Here is a 15,342-nt window from a genome sequence, read left to right as displayed (position 1 = left end):
CTGCTTTGGACTGAGTCATACTGTCGTATCCAAACTTTCTCCCTGGTCTTCTTTAAGCAAAATCCATGCCCATTTTTGCAGGAAGAACAGATGATTGTCCTTGGATCTTCAAGCACAAATCCATTTTCTAAGTGCCCCACAACAGATACCTTGAAACTGGGTTTCCTACTTACTGGGTGAACAGCCTAGCTATAAGGATAGAGTAGGTTTCTCTTATACTCTGTTCAAATTAATAGTTTCACTATTTTGAACAAAGTAATCACTCCAGAGAACTCAGAGGACATCTATCCCCTACAGCACAGAAGAGGGGCATGTTTGCCTGAAAGTGGTGGTATTAGGTTCAAATCACATCTGGCTGATAAGGAAATTGTATTTTGAGATCTCGTAGTTCAGAAAAGTAGCCAATCCATCAGCCATGCAAAAAAAAAAATAAATCTACTTTTTCTCCTCCCATCAGTTATGTGATTCTTACTCTGCTTTCTTTAGTACCCCTTAAAGGGATTCAAAACCACAATGTCTCACCTAAAACTTTTCATTTATTTTTCAGTAAGGGAGAAAATGACAAAGAGAACAATTTGGGACCATTTGAAGCAAACTTTTTCACTTCAATGGCTGAAATTGTTTGGATTCTGGAAGAGAGGGGTTTAGTGAACAGTTTTGCTATTTGAAGAACTATCTTGAAAATACAGGCCAAACTATGGGTTTCATAGCATCAGTGGCTGAGTTTTGAGCTCTTGAAATGTGCAGCACTTTAGAAGATCATGCTGATGTGGAAAGTCTAATAATTCAATAGAGAAATCAGACATGCTGTTCTCGTGAATTCTTCTACAAGCAGCTTGGCATCCTTGCGTACAAAGCCTCTTCTGTTGTTCCATTGTTTCATAATTACAATGCCAAGCTGCAGCTCATCTCACATTTAGGAAGCAAAGCCTAAAGTGTGTAGCTGCAATTGTTCACTGTTTTTAACCAGTTGGATCTTCATTATTCCTCGCAATGAAGGCAGATGATGTACAAAATAAATTGTTCACATTAGTTGTACTATTGATAAGGAAAATAGATCTCTGTACTGTAGATTTAAAAAACCTTCAGGAAAAAATAAAATAGTCTCCACACCACTATGAAGAAGCTATGCTTAATTTTTCTCTGCTGGCAGTGCACTGAATAATGCTTAATTCCAATAATTGTTCATGCTGTAATATAAAATTATATTAATACATTTTTTAAAACTCAGCATTTCCACAAACACAAGAAAATGCAAAGAGTCACATTATAATGTGCAGCTATTAGAGATGCCTGGAAAAAAACTTAGACTTCAAAATTATCTAAAATCTATTTAGTCACTTTAACTTCTGAATTAACTTTAATAATTTTTAAAAAGATGTTACCACTGTATTTCAGCAATTCCCAGACAGTTTTGGATGTGATTTTATTTTATTTTTTGTAGAAACAACAAGAGAAAATAAACAATCAAATAGATGAAGTGAATGGCATTCTGCTAAGTGCCACAACTATTTTGGCAGGACCACAAAGGGTCAACTCTGAGTTAAGTGAGGTAATAAAGGTAGGTGCCTCAGTGACTTGTTTAAATTATATGCCCTGATTTTTTTTAAACATTTAAGTTGTGTGTTTAGACCACTAAATAAAAAACTCTCCCTTTTTATACTTCTTCAATGAAATACTGATGAACATTATCCCCTGCCCCCCCCCCCCCCAAAAAAAAAAGTGGAAGTCTTCCTAGATGACAAAATTCTCCACAAACATTCATTTAGGTCATAGTTGCCCACTTCTTTTTTTTAAAGCAAATACCAAAAGTCATTAATTTTTCTTTGAAAAAGTAATTTCAGGAAACAAAAAGAAGACAGCTTGCTTTATAACCGCCCCTGGGTGATCAAGCAGCATGAATTTTTTTTCTCCTGTATTTTTTGCAAAACAAATTGCTGCACTTTATCAGATTGAGTGCCCTACTCCTATGGATAAGTTAACACCCAGGGGATGTTCACACTGCAGGGAAGGAAGTAGTGTATGAACATCATACATCTTCCATCCTCATCAGCAATAAGTACTTTCACACTTCACTCATTCATTCTTTTTCACTCCCTCTGTTCCATCCTTTCTTTGTGTATTTTGAGGCCACATTTATAATCCTCAGACATATTAGCAAGCTTATGTACTGGAGAGAAGGTAAATGCAGGCCCATTTGGTCTTCCACACAAGTACTTCATATAAGGAAGAAGTGTGGGTAAGGCAAAGGGATATTACTTCTCCTTGTTTATACATGCATATGGGTAGTATTTAGGTGGACTGATTTACAAATCACACTTACCCAAGATGTTTAAGCATGAGGGATGCCGTGCAAGGAGACAGAATGGGGACAGGGCTCATTTTCCATGATGTGCCACAGGTCACAGCCATACAGCTAAGACCTCTGCCCATCTCCAGCAATTGCTAAATTGCACCTGGGGCAAAGGCACTGTCCCATGCTATTTATCCCCCAGAGAGGCAGGTTTGGAAGAGTGGAAGCTGGCCAGGGACAGAAAAGTGCCAGGGCCCACGCAATAACAGGATGATGCATAAGCCCAAACACCACAGCACTATTTAGTTTACTTGTATAGGTATAATTCAGAAGTCCCAAAAACTAATTTCTGGCCTGCAGTCTTCAAAATTAAAATATATGGTTTCCAACTCCCAATTTAGGAAGAAGCACAAAAAGAAGGTTTTTGCAAATATGTGGTTTAATTCCCTCACCTATTAGCAATTCACTCTGAAAGGCTTGTCACTGGCACCATTCTGGAGCAAACATCAAAGATAATAAGACATTTCTCAACTGTCTTTCTTTTGTATTTTACATATACATCTCTATCTTTTTAAGGGATTCCTGGAATTTTGTTTGATATTTATCTTCCTGCATTTGTCTTGCCATACTGATATTCACAGGACAGACTTTTTTAGATCTTTCCTCTTTTTGATCTGTTACAAATATAACAGAAAACAACATGAAAATATAATTGGTAAAATAGAACATAATCAAAATACAGACTTGATTTCTTACAATTATCATCTTCTTTCCTTCCATATTTTACTCAGAATGTGTCAGGGTTCTATGCAGAAATAGATGGAGCAAAAAAGGAATTGCAAGAAAAACTAGCCAATCTGTCTCTGTTTGATGAAGATTTGGTAGAAAAGGCTATGCATCATGCACACAACCTAAGAAGACTTGCTGATGAGCTGGACCGGTAAAATTAAACTTCATCAAACTTTGTTCATACAAGTGCTGCTGACTGAACTGCTGAACGAACTAAAAGACGAGTAGAAACACAGGGACACCAAATATGCCGTCTGTAAATAGGCATTAAACAAATCACTGTTAAATCATGCATGGAAGGACTTGTCATGGTCCATCACGAGCAGCTGAAGTTGAGCTAAGCAAAATCTATTAATCTTTTCAAAAAATAAACTTACATCTTGCATGACATTCTCCCTTTTCTAATCTGGCATGTTCCTCTCTTCCCATCATAAGAGAACAGGAAGGGTAGATTACTGAAAAGCAAAATTATACAGGCTGATTAAATGGGGTTTGCAGAGACAGCTCATGTCAGTAAGTTCATCTACATCAAAAAATGTTTAGCATTATTAGCCACAAAATAGGCTTTGGGATAGTTTTTGTTCAAGAACAGTTTTACAAATGGAGTCGTTCTGATAGGTTGTGTCCCAGTGAAACTGCCCCATTGTAAGACCAAAAATTTAGAATAAGTCTTCCTGTTTTGCTGGAGGATACTAAATGCATCAACTTTACCCCAGTTTACTAAAAAGTCACTTCTAGATAGATTTGAAACATGACTATTTGTAATAGAAAAATTACTGCTGCAAATTAATTCTTAAATAGAATATGTCACCAAATTCTACCTTATAATTCTACCATCATGGATGTATGCTTTTGGAAACTAAACTTAAAAGTACTCTTCAATTATATTATCTAAATAACAATTGTCTCTTAATATTAATACGCCCTAGATAGGAGATTAAAACAGAGAAAAAAATAACAGATGGTTTTCTTTTATACAATTGTATAAAGCTGACAATTGAAACTCTGTTCTATAGTGCCATATGAGCTACAGACAAGATAAAAAACAAACAATATGTTCAATCTGAGATCAGCTAACTGGGGGCAGCAGAATCCCTTGAAAGAAAATACCCCATGTATTTTTTTTAATTTAGCCCATATGGCTAACGTTCATCCCTTACCAAAATAATATTAAAATTACTAGCAAGTCCAACACATTAGGAATTTAACAGAAAGCAAACAGAAATAATTGTGGAATACCCAGATGGAGATGTGCTGACTCTTTTATTTGTTGAGAAGATTGTCCTGCAGTGAAACCTTAATCCTTTAAAACATTCAGTGTGTCTTCAAATCATTTCAGTTTTATGGGCTTGCTTTATAAGCCTGTTAGGCTTTTATTTGGTAGAGTTTCTTCTTTTGTCTTAGGGGAATATAGCAGGAAATTCTTGCAACACTAAGTCTGGAAACTTAAAAATCCCTGAGTGTGTAAATACTTCAAAGTGAATATACACACCTGTGAAAACAGATTTTTTTTTTCTTAGAGTCTATATCTAATATACACTCTGAAATCTGTTTATCACAAAAATACTAAAAAATAATATTTATTCAAAGTTCCTAACAGCTGAAGATTGAACCTGGAATCAAATCCTGTTTGGAATCTCCCCTGAAGCCCAGTTATCACCTAATATGCAAATAAAGCTCTACCATGACAGCAAAGCTATCTTGTGTTTTTTAAATTTAACTTTTTGAAAAGTTTCATGACCATGGGCCAGTTCTCATCTGATCCTCCCCATTTTCTCACTCACTTTTGGAAAATATGAACAGCCCAGTGATAAGATGTTAGTGGCACACACAGGTCCTTCCATTTATAGAATCACAGAATCATAGAATCATTAAGGTTGGAAAAGACCTCTAAGATCTTCAAGTCCAGTCATGGCGAGGAGTTATCCCTAAAAAAGGACAAATGAAAGATGTATTATTCTGTTAATTTGTGTAGATTTAAAAGATCATAAAAGCTCAGTAGTCATTGTTTGCTGCTCATACAGATGAAAAGGGTAAAATTCCCAGAATTAAACAACTGCGAAGTACCTTCCATCCACATAGTTTTCACCTGCTTCAGATTGATATAAATGGCCACACACAATGAAGAGAACACTACGTAGACCAATGATATTTATGTGTGTGATTATGTGGTCAGAATTCACATATTGTTAAAAAAATTAATCAATTTGAAACTACCTGGGTTAAGTTTGGTTTCTTCCTCCTTTTACTCCCTCTTTAACAGGAATCTGTATGGTATTGATACAAATGGTTTGGTACAAAGGGCAATAAATGCTTCAAATGTGTATGACAACATTGTTGGCTACATTGAAGAAGCTAATACAGCTGCACTGCTGGCACTGAACACAACAAACCGGGTCAATGATGTAAGTAATTTTCATATCAGCTTTTACCTTGCAATGCTCCACACACCTCGGTATAAAGGAAAAACTAGATCCAGATTAACTTTCAGCGTTGAACTTCTCACTGCACATTTTGCTTTATCTACTGTTTGCTGAATTAAATCCTAGGTGGTTAGTTATTCTGCCAGCCTAACAAACAGACACCACAGATTCTTCTGTCCCTAAACATAGGGTGATGCTGCTCTGTGCTGTCACTCAAACTGAGGTAGTGCTGTGACAGTTTAGACAACTCCCTGGTCCTTTAAGAACCTGAGCTGGTATTTTGTGCTAAGTCCTTCTACTACACACTGCACCATGCATCAGGAAGGGTGGTCAAGACATTGAACAGAATCATCACTGTTTCTCATAGAAAATCAAGTTAAAATTGGGCAAATAGTCCACACACACATTCAGTGAAGGGATCAGGATGCTAATTTGGTCACTGGCCTTGATGTTCTGGCACATTTTATATATACTTTTGTATGCACATAGTTTGCAACCTATACACATGCTACTTAACAGCAATTTGTTAGGAGGATAGCAAGAGGATTTGGTTAGATCACAGGGGGCTGGATCCCAGAGAGCTGTGGGATTTTGAGTCCAGCCCTCTGCTTCCAGCAAGTCACTGGGGACTGCAAGACAGGCTCCCATGCAGTGCAAGTGTTCAGCACCCATCTGAGATGGGAGCAGAAGTGAACAGTCACAGCGCCCAACTAACATGTAGCTTGAGTATCATGTTGACCATGCTGGAGTTGAGAAAGAGGACTTCTGTGCCTTCTGCAACTTTGATATTCAGTGGTGTTGTCTGGAGAAGCATACATATCTCTAACCTTTTAATTGCAATCTACAGAAAGTTTTGCTTTTCAGACTTTTTTTCCCAATCCAACTGCTGGACTTAATGTTAACAGAGCAAATGCAACTACAGTGACTTTACAGTTGCATTTATATGAGGTAATACGTTGTCCGCAATTAAACACAATAAAGAGGAACATTTGATAAGCATTATTCTGACTTTCTTTTTTGGAACATACTTGTAGGCTGCAGTTGGAATCGATACTCAAATCATTTATCATAAAGGTAAAAGCGAAGGACTTCTCAACCAAGCCATGGAGCTACAGCGGACAGCAGATGACAGTAAATATACGTCCTTTCTACTTTCCCAGTCAGTTATGCATGCACATTAAAATAAATTTCAAAAGCACATCACTAAGGCAGAACTACTGCTGTAACAGCCTAGCGTATTGATCGAAGTTACCCCACAAAGTACTTGAGGTGGCCACCGGCCCAGTTTGAGTAGTTCATGTGTTGTCATCCTGCCAGATGTTCAAAGTTTATTTCATTACAAACGGACCATTTCAGATGCAACCACTATTTGAATATATGATCCTGCAAACAGTTGTTCACAGGTAAATATAAGCAATCAAGTAGTTCAACTGAAATCCATTCACAACCATTTAAGTGTTCAGAAAGCTTGATTTCAATAGCAAAGGATAATAATAAATGTTACAGGATTTGGGCTTTTCTTTTTTTTTCATTGAAGAGGAAAGCAAGCCCTAAAATTACAGAAATGACCTCTTCAACTTTCCAGGACCTTTTGAGTTCCTTAAAACTTTTCCTGTATACTTTTTGCAGCTATTCTCAGCAATCTGGTAAAGCAAAGAGAGATAGTACTGACTGAAACACAGGTCTCAAGTTTTTTCTGACACCCTGTGGCAAGTAAATAATGGCTGGGAGCTGCAAGGTTGCTTTTTTATTTAGATTATGTGAAGTCAAGAGTGTTAGTGTGCCTTATACGAGAAAGGCCATAGTATACTGCCTATGATGTATTAAATGCTTCATAACATACATCCAGAGGACATCATTTACCTTTTTAAACGCCACCTTGATGCCACTCAACTATACCTTCTATTTTCTCCCACAGGTAACAATTTAGCCATTGCAGACACTAGCCGGCATGTTAATGGCACTCTTGCCAGAATGAATGCTCTGCGAATCCAACTGATGAGAGCCATCACAAAAATGCAATCTGCAGAGCCAGGTTGTAAGAACTTCATCTTTGTCTTCACACATTTAAGAGCATATTTTATCTTTCCATATGGTTATGAAGTTGGTATTAAGTTTTCAGTGCAAGGGAGGCCTGAAGGAATTTGACTCAAACTACCAGACCTAGATAGAAAACATTCAGCTTTAACACATTCAGAATGGAATTATGTGTCTTGCCATCTGAAATTATTAACATTCCTCTTGATCATTCTTACTACAATTGTCCTTACCCATGTCACTCTTGATCTTTTTATGGCTTGGAGAATCTGCAAGTCTGTGGATTTATTGTATTAATCATCAAAATCTAATTCACATATACATCACACCTGGCAATTAGAGTATTTGGGAGGTATTCACTGACAGCCTTGATTGACAAAACCCCACCTTAGTTTTTCAGAAAACAGATCATCCAGCAAGTATATCTGAAGGTTTTCAAAGTTGACATAGCAAAGATTTCTTTATTAACTTCAACTAAAACTGGCTGGATTTTACTGACAACACATTATCATATGCAAAATGCCATGGGTTTTATAAATACAGTAGTTGAAAACAAACAAACAAACAAAAAATCCTCAAAATCCCTGGTATGAAAAAGCAAAACCATTCCAGTATCTTGGATTTCTTGGCTTCAAAAATAACTTTAATGAAAAATATTCAACAAACAAATGCATTTTTTTAAAAAACTTGATGCAAAACAATATTTTTTTTAATTTCTATTCCAACTTCCTTGGCTATATAACACTCATCAATATTCAAGAACGCTAAAAATTTCTAACAATCTAGAATGTAAATGAGAATTTGTTAAATTTTAAGAAATAATATAACTGTAGACCAACCACAGGAATTTTTGAATATACCCTGTGGAAATAAAGAGAAAAGTAGCCTTGCAAGCTTGAATCCCCCTTCTGCAGAAGATAAAATAGCCTCACCATTTCCTAAGTAATGGTTATAGTTCTTTGGAATCTTTGAAAGTGTACATTTCTTCTCACCCCCTATTTATTTTGTAGTGGAGGCCAGAGAGCGTTTGGAGCAAGCTAAACAGAAGACTGAAGAGGCCTTAAGTGCTACCGTGACAGTAACACAGGCTACAACCCCCATGGATGAGAATGTGAGGTTGTGGTCTCAAAACCTGCAAGACTTCCAGCACAACTCAGCAGCATATGACAGCGCTGTCCATTCAGCTGGGGATGCAGGTATGGTGACTCAAATTTTCCTATTCCAGTGGTCTAGAGACTTGACTATACTTAAAAACTATTGGATACTTAGGTGTTTCCAAAAATGACTTAGACACTTAAGATCTAAAGCCTCTAAGTCATTTCAGCTAAGTGACTGCTCCCAAGAACTGGTATAAACACGGTTCCCTCAAGAAGTAATTCAGTATAATTCAATATCCTGACTTGTGGCTCCAGAACTGGCGGCAACTAACATTTTTCTGAGATTTTCATCCAAAGGCAACACTGAGTCACTCCCTCTTGGAATGGGTAAGCTCACTGCTAGTCACTGCACAGAGCTCCATAAGCATGTAGTTATTATAAAAGTTGTTGTATTGGATTGCTATAAAATGGTTTCGATCACCATACAGCACAGGTTAGACTGTGGACTCTAACTTCCATTTATGATAATGTAAAAGTAGATATGATTGGCATCCATTTTCAAGATATCAGAACAGACACAATTCCAATGCAATTGCTGATTATTTTCAAAAAAGGTGTTTGAAATTTGCTAAATTGCTTTCTGAGCTTGAATTTTTTTACTTTAAGAATAATGTGGGCTTTTTACCAATGCAACATAACATTTGTTTCAAAAGGCAGAGAAAACTTTCTGTAGATTGATTATTATACTAAGGGATTTTTAAATAGAAATTTTATTGCATTCTGGAATTAAAGTGTTATCCAGAATTCCTTGTAGTTCTTTGAGGATTTGCTAACATCATATCATTTATATGTACAGTAAGCTTTATATAGAATATCTGACTATTAACCCACAGCACATGAAGTCTAGGCCTTTATGGGAACAACTGGAGAGTCTAATGTGCTATGCAGCCCACTCCTAGACTGGACTTGGAAAGGAAAACACAAGAGAAAAGAGTCAAGCAGAGAGGGGCAGGACTGTGGCAAATACAGCTTTCCACTCTATCCAAAGAGAAGCAGGACTTGTAGGACTCCACGGGATCTTCTCATACTCTGGGTTGCTCTGAATAAGCCTGAGAGCTGCTTCAGCCTTTAGACAGAACTGGACGCACAGAAAAGCACAGATTGGAGGCTACTCTTCTTTCTTTCCCTTCTATACAATCTCAGTACATCTGAGGATTACCTCCTCTATCTATCTGCCTCTCTGCTGTCTTCTCAGACAAGAGCAAAAATGTGAGGGCAAGGAGACAAGAGCACATAGATGCAAGTCGACAAGTCCTAAAATATAAATTCAAACCCTACAAATCTGGTCTTAACCTTTATAGTGAATCCATGTCGTTAAAAATTAACTATGAATACTGGATCCTTCTTACATGCATGTGGCTTGTGGCTAAAATCACATTTCATTATATTCAGCTAGTTGTACCTACATGCAATTAAAGATGAAAAATGATGTGATGTGTAAATACCCTTCAAAGGGCAGCATGTTATTGGAATGTGATACGATGAAATTGGATTATAATTAGGGGTAGTTCTTTTTCTTTCTTGGTAAATTTTCTGTCTGCTTATCTTTCTGGGAAAGGACTTCCTTTGAACAGAACAAAGCACCTGCATTTCCCTTTGATAGCAATCCTACTTGCACATGTACCAGAAGACACAGCAGTGAAAGACCAAAGGTCCATGACTTTTATTCATGACCCCTGGCAGATGTAGGCAGGAAAGATGAAGAGGTTACCGCTCACAAGGGCTGGGGCAGGTAGTAAGCACAGTTTAGGTGCACATGCATCATTAGCCAAGGTTTTCTACTATTGTGCAGTACAAGCCTGCTCCCACGGTCTGAAAGCTGTGGTGCTTCTGTCAGGAGAGTGGGCTGTGAAGCACATGCTGACACATCGCCTGTGTGCAGCCGTTGCTGCTATCTGGGTCATAACCTCTGGGAGAGATGCACAACTGAGAACTGCGGGAAACAACCTCTACATCTCCTGTAAAATAAATTTGAAGAACTCATGAACCATAGGGCTTAGATACAGTTCCCAGGTCAGCCACAGATATCCAGTGAGATGCTGAACAAGTAATCCTTCTGCTCCAGTTGCCATATCTGTAAAATTTAGTTTAACATTTACTTGCCTTGAAGGAAGATGAAAAGGTTAAAGTGATTAACATTTGCAAAGCTGCTTGAGGAAAGTATTACAGAGGTACAACACTGCGGCTGAATCTAAGAGTCCCACGAAAAAGTAGTTCCCTTGTTTTCAGCTCCTTTCCAAAAAGTTTTGGAATACTAGATTCTGACAAATGACTACACCTTCTGAAATCACAGCTTCTCACCTACCACAGTTAGGACTTTTTCTTAAAGCAGAAGAAGATAGGTAAGAAAACCTAAAAGGGTAAGGAGGAATCTTCCTGGTGTAAAACCAGGGTTACCAAGATGAAAACAAATATGTTGTCATTTCTTTTCTAACTGCAGTGAAGAAACTTACAGAAGTCTTCCCTCAACTCCTGGACAAATTGCACAGAGTAGAACAGAAGGCACCAGCAAATAATATTTCTTCCAGCATTCAGCGGATCAGAGAGTTAATTGCTCAAACCAGGAGTGTAGCAAGCAAGGTAAAACCTCTGATGGAACTTTTGGTTACTAGTGTTAATAATCAAATGCATCTTACTAGAAGCTCCATTTCCTTGATCTGTGTTAGAAGCCCAAACCTTGACATTATCACCCCCCAACAACTGTACCTTGTACCCAACAAAGTACCTTGGAAGTTATTAAATTCTTTACAGTTGCTATTTGCAAGAAATTAACATTACCATGATATTTATGGTAGGCCACTGCCATGGCAGCAGTGACTTTAAGTAATTGGCACAGTGTTAAAGATGGCCACAACAGCAAAGCCATTTAAAGCTGAAACAAATAGGTCATTATTCAGCTGGCAACAGTAGTTACTAGTAGTAGTAATTATGGCAATTTAATGCAAACCTTTCTGAGATTTCAGTATTTCTTTCTTTTTCTGTTCTATTACTTTTCTGCAGGATAAGAGAATCTTTGGCACACACATATTTAACAGCGAAAAAATAAATTATGAGGGATTTTTCTATAACATGAATACTGTGTCAAAAATTAAAACTGTATATTTGAATTCATTCAAAGAAAACAAAAATTCAGTGCACCATTGTATGTTCACAGTGCTGGAATATGCTACCCACATACATTACTTCCAAAAAGAAAAAGAAGAATCAGTATATGCACAGTGCTTGAATGTTCTTTAAATGTATTTTGTTGTTCAGGTGTATTATGATTAAACTTGAAAATGTTATTTCAGTTATCTTGAAGTCATTTTGAACTAAAATGAACATGGTTTAAAATTTTATTAGCATCTCATATATATCAACATAGCTTCAGTAATATAACAGTATTATTCATGAACAGAAAATTGGTCATACTATTCCCAAAGCAAAGACATAAATTATGGGTAGACTTTTTATAGCTGTGTAAGAATTTCATGATGTGCCATAAATAATGATGGAGCCCTGATTCAACTAAGTACACATTTATGTCCCACTGAAATTTAATTTACTTTATGAATATGCTCAACCACAGTTAATTAGAAGCTTTAATTAATTTTAAAATTAATTCCCTTCATCTTCTTTATATCATTTTCCAGAAGTGATTGTTATAAACGTGCAGTTTCGCATGGCCAATATACAGGTGCCAACTCTGCTCTTGCAGCAAGCAAGGCTGCTGGCTAAGTAGTCTTGCATGTTTACCTTAAGTATTGTCCCCAGGCAGCAATAATGTGACTCACTTAGCACACTTGCAACTGCAGGTCCAAGTTTCCATGATGTTTGGAGGCCAATCAGCTGTTGAAGTCAATCCAAAGATCAACATGGAGGAACTCAAATCTTTCACTTCAATGAGCTTGTACATAAAGATTCAGAAAGACAACCCACAACTGGCAGCATCTCCAGACAGATTTATTTTGTACCTTGGAAACAAAAATGTAAGAAACTAACCCAGTTCATTTTGATATATATGTATATATAAAAATTTGAGTGGGTTTGAAGTTTATTTGCCTTTTTTTTTCCCTCTCACTGTTTCTTCATGTTTCAAAATAAGAGGTGTCTACTTAGATAGTCATTTAGTTTGTGACAAGCAAAGAGCAAGGGTTCCCAAGGCCCCTGTCCTTGATACTTCTAACCCCAAACAATGAAGGGTTCTATCTAAGAAGCATATTAGACTACAGCATGCTGCTGTGACTGTCACTACTGCAAGCCACACTTGCTCTCTCCACTGCCAATACTGAGGTGCTCTGAAGTAAACAATGTCACCCACCTGGCTTTTGTTGGCCACATTTTAATCAGGTTTATGCTGCTGACAGTGTCAGTTCCAAATCTCTGAGATCACAGGACCATAGGATAAGCCAGTTTCTTTGTCTGTGGCTTGTGCTGCTATTGTATACTTTGTACAGCACTACTTTGAAACACCTAGGAAGGGCATATATTCTCACCAGCTGCAAGTGTTGTGAAATAATTGTCTTTTAAATTGTGATTCCTAAGGGAAAAAATCACACCTCACTAGCCAGGTACAATCCTGGCAAGATGTTACTAGGGAAGGGTAAAGAGCCAGGCTTTTCTTTTAAGCTTTTCTAAAAGGAATGTCTACTGAATACAAATCAAGTGAAACCCTTCTTGTCAAAATATTTAATTGTAGCATAATACTTAAGCTTTAGACAAATGTTTCTTCCTATTTCCTGCATGTGACACTGCACACTAAATAGTGATGGAAGAGATTCCCGTTCAACAAGACCAACTTACGGTCAGAAGACATCTCATGACCTTGTATTTACCTCAGTCAAAAGGGATATAAAGTAAAACATGAGAGACTTCTTCTATACAGTTTTGTCTGGTGAAAGAAAGCAATTAAAGAATGAAGCTTTTGTTTATTAGTTATATTTAAAGGTGTCATTTAGTCTATCAAAGACCACCCTTTACTCATTTCTGAATTAATCTTTCGATGTTGTAGCTCCAACATCCTTCTCAATTGTTTTTTAGGCGAAAAATTACATTGGTCTTGCGATCAAAAATGACAACCTTGTGTACATCTATAATCTGGAGGGACAAGAAGTGGAGGTACCTCTGGATGCCAAGCCAGTCAGCACCTGGCCTTCTTACTTCAGCATCATCAAAATTGAAAGGTGAAGTGATCATGTGCATTTCCCCAAAATCAAACATTTAATAGGAAAAAATCAAACAGAAAAAGCTGTCAGAACTGCTCATCAGGAGTCAAGTCCCTTGTTCCAGTCCTGCTGAAACAAATGGAAATTCTCTTTGCCTCTAAAGAGTCAGGACCCAATGAACCACAGAGGGGGTGGGAAGTGTGTGAAGCTTCTCTCCCTCTTGTCCCTCAGAGTACCAGTCTACTAGTGAGGAATAGAAATTATGCCTGCAGCTGGAAACTTGCTTATTCTTTTTTAAGTCTAGCCAACATGAAACTCTCTTCTGTTACAATTCCCTCCTGCAGGATTGGAAGACACGGCAAAATGTTTTTAACTCTGCCCAGTCTTAGTAGCACAGCTGAAGAAAAATTCATCAAAAAGGGAGAGGTTCTTGGTCCTGGCTCTCTCCTGAATTTGGAACCTGACAATGCTGTCTTCTATGTTGGTGGTGTGCCTCCAGACTTCAAGGTTGGTCAGATAAATACTCTGTATTCAAAATTAAATATTGCAAACTCGCTGGGCTTACCTTTATACAATGTGTCCTTATTTAGTCACTTTTCATCTTAGGATTTCATCTTCTAGCCTTGGCAAAAACTACTGTTTTTTCAAGCATAAGATGGTCAGATTCCTGTTAGTTGTCATTGAAGTTTTCTGAAATGTAATAATAAGAAAAAAAGGCTTGCTAGCAGAGCAGCACTATGTATAAAGTAAGGCCTATTCACCCAGCTTAACATTAACTGGTAGGCTACCAGGTTTTTTACAATGCTAAAAAGTTCTTTGTCCTTACTGTTTCTCATTTACCACTGTCACAAAAATGAAAATAATATATTGTTAACATTAGGACATTGTGTAGGAAACCAGCAATATTGTTTGAATTTATATTATCATTGGTTTAAATCCTGCCTTACAACAGCATGGAGACCTGTGTGTGCAAAGCATGTCTGAAGACCTGTGTGATAGTTGCTTCAGTCTAGTAGTAGTCAGCATGAATTTGTACCTCACTTACCTGCTTCTATGAACATAACAGGTCCTCTTTTTTGACTTAGGAATTGTTATCTTGGTTATGAAAATAGCATGGCTGAATGAAAATGCACTTAGAAAGACTATAGAGAATGCTAAATTCTTGAAGCTAACTGTAGTAGGTCCTAAAAACATCCAGCTACTGTTCCACAAGCAGCCCTTCTAACACTATAAAAACAAAGATTAACTCAATGCACTTACATATTGCTGAGTTTCTGCATTGCTGTGACTACCCAGTATATGCCATGGATTGAATTTTAGATTGCTGAGTCCTGGACGCACATTGCCTGGGAACAGGACTGAGGACTGAATAACAGTTGCATGCACACATGCATGCACACACACCCACACACACACCCCTTAAACATAATTTAACAGAATAGTAGAAGAAAAAAAGGAAAAACAAGGAATCAGGTCATTTAGAATCATAGAATCCTTTA

At 37.3% G+C, this 15,342-nt stretch overlaps 1 protein-coding gene across 1 annotated transcript in view; it reads left to right on the top strand.

The window, feature by feature from the left end:
• Positions 1 to 14,350, top strand: part of LOC103778516 (laminin subunit alpha-4-like) — a gene marked incomplete at both ends in the record, with an annotated part of 48,044 nt that extends 33,694 nt beyond the window's left edge. The window contains 10 exons of the mRNA XM_008946109.1: positions 1,445 to 1,561; positions 3,085 to 3,233; positions 5,346 to 5,487; positions 6,540 to 6,636; positions 7,424 to 7,540; positions 8,553 to 8,738; positions 11,140 to 11,279; positions 12,494 to 12,667; positions 13,719 to 13,861; positions 14,188 to 14,350. Of these exons, the coding sequence (XP_008944357.1) occupies positions 1,445 to 1,561; positions 3,085 to 3,233; positions 5,346 to 5,487; positions 6,540 to 6,636; positions 7,424 to 7,540; positions 8,553 to 8,738; positions 11,140 to 11,279; positions 12,494 to 12,667; positions 13,719 to 13,861; positions 14,188 to 14,350 (1,428 nt within the window). The remainder of the gene's footprint in view (positions 1 to 1,444; positions 1,562 to 3,084; positions 3,234 to 5,345; positions 5,488 to 6,539; positions 6,637 to 7,423; positions 7,541 to 8,552; positions 8,739 to 11,139; positions 11,280 to 12,493; positions 12,668 to 13,718; positions 13,862 to 14,187) is intronic.
• Positions 14,351 to 15,342: the final 992 nt, after the last annotated feature.

This window comes from Merops nubicus, unplaced genomic scaffold (genome assembly GCF_000691845.1).
Source record: "Merops nubicus isolate BGI_N331 unplaced genomic scaffold, ASM69184v1 scaffold15480, whole genome shotgun sequence".
Lineage (NCBI taxonomy): Eukaryota > Metazoa > Chordata > Aves > Coraciiformes > Meropidae > Merops > Merops nubicus.
The sequence above is the reverse complement of the archived record's forward strand: the minus strand, read 5'-3'. Positions and strand labels throughout refer to the sequence as shown.